This window comes from Colobus angolensis, unplaced genomic scaffold (assembly GCF_000951035.1).
Source record: "Colobus angolensis palliatus isolate OR3802 unplaced genomic scaffold, Cang.pa_1.0 Scaffold214, whole genome shotgun sequence".
NCBI lineage: Eukaryota > Metazoa > Chordata > Mammalia > Primates > Cercopithecidae > Colobus > Colobus angolensis.
This window is the reverse complement of record NW_012115311.1, coordinates 6,579,629-6,586,812: the sequence shown is the minus strand read 5'-3', so window position 1 is coordinate 6,586,812 and position 7,184 is coordinate 6,579,629. Positions and strand designations below refer to the sequence as shown.

The window sequence follows — 7,184 nt, the reverse complement described above, 5'->3', positions numbered from 1 at the left end:
TGTCAATTTTAGATCTTTCCTGCTTTCTCTTGTGGGCATTTAGTGCTATAAATTTCCCTCTACACACTGCTTTAAATGTGTCCCAGAGATTATGGTGAGTTGTATCTTTATTCTCATTGGTTTCAAAGAACATCTTTATTTCTGCCTTCCTTTTATTATGTACTCAGTAGTCATTCAGGAGCAGGTTGTCAGTTTCCATGTAGTTGAGTGGTTTTGATTGAGTTTCTTAGTCCTGAGTTCTAGTTTAATTGCACTGTGTTCTGAGAGGCAGTTTGTTATGATTTCTGTTCTTTTACATTTGCTGAGGCGTGCTTTACTTCCAAATATGTTTTGGAATAAGTGCGATGTGGCGCTGAGAAGAGTGTGTATTCTGTTGATTGGGGGTGGAGAGTTCTGTAGATGTCTATTAGGTCACTTGGTGCAGAGTTGAGTTCAATTCCTGGATATACTTGTTAACTTTTTGTCTCATTGGTTTGTCTGATGTTGACAGTGGGTGTTATAGTCTCCCATTATTATTGTATGGGAGTCTGAGTCTCTTTGTAAGTCTCTAAGTACTTACTTTATGAATCTGTGTGCTCCTGTATTGGGCGCATATATATTTAGGATAGTTAGCTCTTCTTGTTTAATTGATCCCTTTACCATTATGTATTGGCCTTCTTTGTCTCTTTTGATCTTTGTTGGTTTAAAGTCTGTTTTATTAGAGACTAGGATTGCAACCCCTGCCTTTCTTTGTTTTCATTTGCTTGGTAGATCTTCCTCCATCCCTTTATTTTGAGCCTATGTGTGTCTCTGCATGTGGGATGGTTCTACTGAACATAGCAAACTGATGGGTCGTGACTCTTTATCTAATTTGCCAGTCTGTGTCTTGTAATTGGAGCATCTAGCCCATTTACATTTAAGTTTAACATTGTTATGTGAGAACTTGATCCTGTCATTATGATGTTAGCTGGTTATTTTGCTCATTAGTTGTTGCAGTTTCTTCCCAGCATTGATGGTCTTTACATTTTGGCGTGTTTTTGCAGTGGCTGGTACCGGGTGTTCCTTTCCATGTTTAGTGCTTCCTTCAGGATTTCTTGTAGTGCAGGCCTGGTGTTGACAAAATCTCTAAGTACTTTCTGGTTTGCAAAGGATTTTATTTCTCCTTCACTTATGAAACTTAGTTTGGCTGGATATGAAATTCTGGGTTGAAAATTCTTTTCTTTAAGAATGTTGAATATTGGCGCCCACTCTCTTCTGGCTTGCAGCGCTTCTGCCGAGAGATCTGCTGCTAGTCTGATTGGCTTCCCTTTGTGGGCAACCCAACCTTTCTTGCTGGCTGCCCTTAACATTTTTTCCTTCATTTCAACTTTGGTGAATCTGACAATTATGTGTCTTGGAGTTGCTCTTCTCGAGGAGCATCTTTGTGGCGTTCTCCGTATTTCCTGAATTTCAATGTTGGCCTGCCTTGCTATGTTGGGGAAGTTCTCCTGGATAATATCGTGCAGAGTGTTTTCCAGCTCGGTTTCATTCTCCCTGTCACTTTCAGGCACACCAGTCAGACATAGATTTGGTCTTTTCACATGATCCTATATTTCTTGGAGGCTTTGTTCATTTCTTTTTACTCTTTTTCCTCTAAACTTCTCTTCTCACTTCGTTTCATTCATTTGATCTTCAGTCACTGATAATCTTTCTTCCAGTTGATTGAGTCGGTTACTGAAGCTTGTGCATTTGTCACATAGTTCTCGTGTCATGGTTTTCATCTCTATCAGTTTGTTTATGGACTTCTCTGCATTGGTTATCTAGTTATCCATTCTTCCATTCTTTTTTCAAGGTTTTTAATTTCTTTTTGCTGGGTATGTAGTTCTGTCCTTTTGCTCTGAGAAGTTTGATCAACTGAAGCCTTCTTCTCTGAACTCATCAAAGTCATTCTCCAACAAGCTTTGTTCCGTTGCTGGCAATGAGCTGTGTTCCTTTGGAGAGGGGAGATGGGCTCTGATTTTTTGAATTTCCAGCTTTTCTGCCCTGCATTTTCCCCATCTTTGTGGTTTTATCTGCCTTTGGTGTTTGATGATGGTGATGTACTGATGGAGTTTTGGTGTGGGTGTCCTTTCTGTTTGTTAGTTTTCCTTCTAACAGTCAGTACCCTCAAATGCAGGTCTGTTGGAGTTTGCTTGAAGTTCACTCCAGATGCTGTTTGCCTGGGTATCAGCAGCGCAGGGTGCAGAAGATAGAGTATTGCTGAACAGCAAGTGTTGCTGTCTGAGTCTTGCTCTGGAAACTTTGTCTCAGAGGTTTACCCAGCCATGCGAGGTGTGAGGTATCAGTCTGCACCTAGTGGAGGACGTCTCCCAGTTAGACTACTCAGGGATTTGGGACCCACTTGAGCAAGCAGTCTGTCCGTTCTCAGATCTCAACCTCCATGCTGGGAGAATCACTACTCTCTTCACAGCTGTCAGACAGTAACATTTACATCTGCAGAGGTTTTTGCTGCTTTTTGTTTAGCTATGCCCTGTCCCCAGAGGTGGAGTCTACAGAGACAGGCAGGCCTCCTTGAGCTGCGGTGGGCTCCACCCAGTTCGAGCTTCCCAGGGTCTTTGTTTACCTACTTAAGCCTCAGCAATGGCGGGCACCCCTCCCCCAGCCTCGCTGCCGCCTTGCAGTTAGATCTCAGACTGCTGTGCTAGCAATGAGGGAGGCTCTGTCGGCGTGGGACCCTCTGAGCCAGGTGTGGGATATAATCTCCTGGTGTGCTGTTAGCTAAGACCCTTGGTAAAGCACAGTATTAGGGTGGTAGTTACCCGATTTTCCAGGTGTTGCATGTCTCAGTTTCCCTTGATTAGGAGAAGGAATTCCCTTCCCCCTTGCACTTCCCAGTTGAGGCGATACCTCGCCCTGCTTTAGCTCTCGCTAGTTGGGCTGCACCCACTGACCAGCACTGACTGTCTGACACGTCCCAGTGAGATGAACCTGTTACCTCGGTTGAAAATACAGAAATCGCCCGTCTTCTGTGTCGCTCACGCTTGGAGCTGGAGGCTGGAGCTGTTCCTGTTTGGCCATCTTGGGCGCCCCCATTCACATTCTTTTTTGATATACCGTTGCCACTGTAAATTCAACAAATTCAGACAACAGTGTTTGTGATTTTCCCCAAATGTATTCTTCAGTATTTTCATAATAATATTACCATTATCCTAGTCATCTACATTGAAAACTTAATAATTATTTTGTCTCAAATTCTCTACATCAGCTCTTAAATTCAGATTATCATCTAGTGTTGGCATCTTTTCTTTGTAACATCTCTTATTTTTTATTCCCTATTTGAAATACTCATTTAGACGCCTAATATTTCTCTTCTGGAAAGGCATGTAAGAACAATCTCCTAGAATTTCTTCTTGCTCAAAAATGACAAATTACTTTTCTAAAACACTGGTTTATTGAATGAAGTCTTCCACTGGCTTTCTCAAACTTTAAACTCTAATGTCCTTAGTGTAGCTCAGACTTCCTTCTACTGTTCCTCCACCAAAGGTAAATTAGTACATCTCATGGGCTGTATGCAGATTCCATATAATTTAGATTGATTCAAAGATAATTTACTCTGTGATTTTTTTGACAAGGCATAATTTGGGATGCAGATGTAATACCTAAATATGTACTCTGTGAAATATCTTACTGAAAAATCATATTCATATTATAAGTTTATGGTGACTAAAAAGTCTTAGTGTACAAACACTATCACAGAAAATCATGTGTAAGAAGTTGTAAGAATCTAGTCTTCATAGTGGCATGGGTCTACTTATGTAAAAATCAGTTTTGTCTTTAAGTTACTATCACAATGAATATGAAGTATTTCTGAGAAATGTACATATTTTGTAGGATCCTCATTTCTGATAAATACAGAATATAGAATGAAAATATTAAAGAGGCTTTAAATTTTGTAAAAATTTGGGAAAAGAAATTTCCTGTAATTGTTTTATACAGAATTGGTTTGAAAGTTTCAGTAAGTTCTGTACAATGGAATAGCAATCTTGTCATTTGGATAAATTTTAGTTAAAGATTATGATAGCTAGAATCCAGTGGCTTTGTACTATCCTCAAGTTGCCACATCTCTTTTCACTAGTTGTTGATTTTCTCTCCTTGGGGGATTGAGGATTTTTTCTTCTATAATGCAGCACACATTTACTTAGAGCGGAGAATATTTACACACACACAAATACTTACTTTTGGGGACCATATTTATTTTCAGAATGAGTGTAATTTCTTTAAAGGTAAAGGGATCAGGAGTAGAGTGAAGGGTTGATACAGAAACTGTGTTTTTTGTAAAACTGAACCCATGGCCAGGGCAGCCAGTCACCTCTGTACAACCAGCACCTTATTAGGAAAATCATGGGGAGGGGAATATATAGAGGAGGGCCATAACTGATCAATAAAGATTTTTCTATTAAAATGCATTAGGGAACTTTGGGGAGTATTTACTTACAGAACCATTGGAAGGGATATAATTTTCAATCCAAAACACTGCTTTTTACCAGATATATATATATATGCACACACACATATATATATATTTAAAACCCCTATATATATTTAACCCGAAATATATATATTTGTATATGTATTTAAAACCCCAAAATATGTATATATTTAAAACCCCCAAAATAGAAATCACTGGCATATACCAAAACAAGTGTGTAAATTATATTCTAAATATGCTTTAGGAAGAGCATAAAATAAGCAGATGCTTTTCTAATCTAAAACACTTCATTATAATCACTTATGTTCATAATGATGATCCTGACCTTGAGAACTGCCAAATTCACAAATAATACTCTAATCTAAATTAGCAAAGAGAGATTACATAGTTATCTATTACATATTTAGCCATAGGTTTACTCTATTTTTTTACAATTTTCAAAAAAGTTAATTTGTAACTTTTTTCTAATTAGCATGAAGTAATTTGGAATGCACATATAACTAGAACATTTCACTTCCAAGTCAATTTAAATATGTTTATGTTTCTAATAGTTTATATTTCTAGTATTCATTTTGTTATCTTAAGGTTAAAATTTCTACATGAGGAGATAAAGTTTTCTATCTCAAGTATTTCTAGTCCTTGTATAGACACATTAGGCCTCTTTTGGTCATTTGCTCTCTTGGAAAGAAGCTTTGTGCTCAGAGCCCTCTATACCTGCGTCTCACTTTCCATCTCAGTTTGCATCCAGCCTGACATTTTCTGGTGAACCAAAAGCACCTTCTAAACTAAGTGATAAAACTAAAATTTGATTTTTTACAAAATAACATTTGTTAGAATCTTGTAAAGACATTTGGAAACAATATAATGTGGAAGTTATTAACAACATCAACGTGATCCTTAAACCAGATGTTACTTTCATTTAAATGTTCACTTTTCTCATATTTTTTTGGTTTCTCCTTTTAGGAATGGCAAAACTCTATTCAGAAGAATGCAGGACTTGCATTTATTGAGCTCATCAATGAAGGAAGGTAATTAATTTTACAATTTTGAACAACTAGTCAGTGTACATTTTATTCCACTGGGCAATTGCTCTTTCCTACCATCTGTTCCAAAAATGTGGAGGAAAATATCTTTTAGTTAAATAATTTATCACACAGGTACTTAATTAAACTTGAACAAAGTTTAAAATGCTAAACATTTATTTTTGAAGAAAAAGCCATGCATGAAATAAAGGGACAAACTTTATAACGTTTGGTGAGATTTGAAGTACATTTTACTGAGTAGTAAAGTTGTTTTACACAGATCAAGTGAACCCAATCTGCAATCCCATCTGCCACTCCATCTGTTTTCAGAGCAGTGCTCAGTGTTTACTCCTTCAGCCTCTCCTCAGTCCATGTGAAACAGTTTTATCTGAACATGTCACTCATTCAATATCCAACTGAAAATGTGAGGGATATTAAATATAGCAAATATATCTCTCTCGGGTAGAAATGTATATATTCTATTGTTAAAACAATAAATAAAATTACATTTGAACCCATTATTATATTTACCATTTTGTGGTAAATAGTTGTTAATTATTATTTTTGCAGTGCTTTATTGGCAGTGGACACATTAAAATAGATTTAGCTGTCACCATGTGACATATATAGCTTCTATCAACTCAAGACCTGCAACTTTACAACTTGAATTGCTTGTATGATATGCTGCATTCTTTGGAATATGATGATTATTTGGCATGACCTATTTATTTCATATTTGAAACCAGCTTTAATTAGGTTAATGAGGAAATAATGCTTACTATATATAAAATTTATCTTTTTCAAGAAGGGAAGTTGTGAAAGAATAGTCCTTGAAAATTAGTTTCTATATGTTATAGATACCCAAGTTTTAAAAATTAAATATCACTTAGTATTATTCATTTTTTCCATCACTGTGTTCTATTTTGAGAAATATCTTCTGTTTTTATAACAATTTATCTTATTTTATATTTCTCATTTTGATATTTTGTGACCTAATCATGTTAGACAGTAGTACCGATCTAAAATTTAAAATAAGCTTTGCATTCACTGCAACATCAAAGATGCAGGAAAATATCAGTTTTCTTTTATAACACAAATAGTATTTTACATAACAGCACTTGCTATGTCTTACAGAGTTTCATTGTGATAAGAGTTGCTAATAATTATTATCTGTTTTTAGGTGATGAATAAACAGAAAAAAACTATTCATTGTCATTTCAGTTTTAGAAATAACTCTCAATGACATATCTACAATTATTTTATTTCAACTGCGAAGTAAATATATATATATAAAATTATTATTATTATCAGTAACTCTCCTAAGAGTTACCAGAATTGAACCTCTAAGCACTTAAATAAAGATTGTAGTAATAGGCTTAGAAAAGGAAGAGGGTGGAAAATTTGCTAATATCAGAGATTTTAAGCTTGTGATAATGCTTTTATCGGTCAGTGGTAGAATTTGGGATTTATATTAGGAAAGGTTGGAAATAAAGAAAGTAGTCACAATTTTTTAAAAAAATTTCAATCTAGACTGGGCACAGTAGCACATGCCTGTAATCCCAACACTTTGAGAGGCCAAGTTGGGTGGATCACCTGAGGTCAGGAGTTCAAGACCAGTCTGGCCAACATGATGAAACCCCATCTCTACTAAAAATACAAAAATTAGCCGGGCGTGGTGGCAGGTGCCTGTAATCCCAGCTACTCAGGAGGCTGAG

At 36.4% G+C, this 7,184-nt stretch overlaps 1 protein-coding gene across 2 annotated transcripts in view; it reads left to right on the top strand.

Moving 5' to 3' along the window:
* The window catches only part of NBEA (neurobeachin), a 763,072-nt gene that overhangs the window by 364,567 nt on the left and 391,321 nt on the right, over nucleotides 1-7,184 (top strand). The window contains exons 1-2 of one of the 2 annotated variants that reach the window (XM_011943033.1): nucleotides 3,454-3,462; nucleotides 5,411-5,475. In XM_011943033.1, coding sequence (XP_011798423.1) covers nucleotides 3,454-3,462; nucleotides 5,411-5,475 — 74 coding nt within the window. Of the gene's footprint in view, nucleotides 1-3,453; nucleotides 3,463-5,410; nucleotides 5,476-7,184 lie in introns of those variants that run through there. The other variant, XM_011943032.1, reaches the window with a different exon arrangement.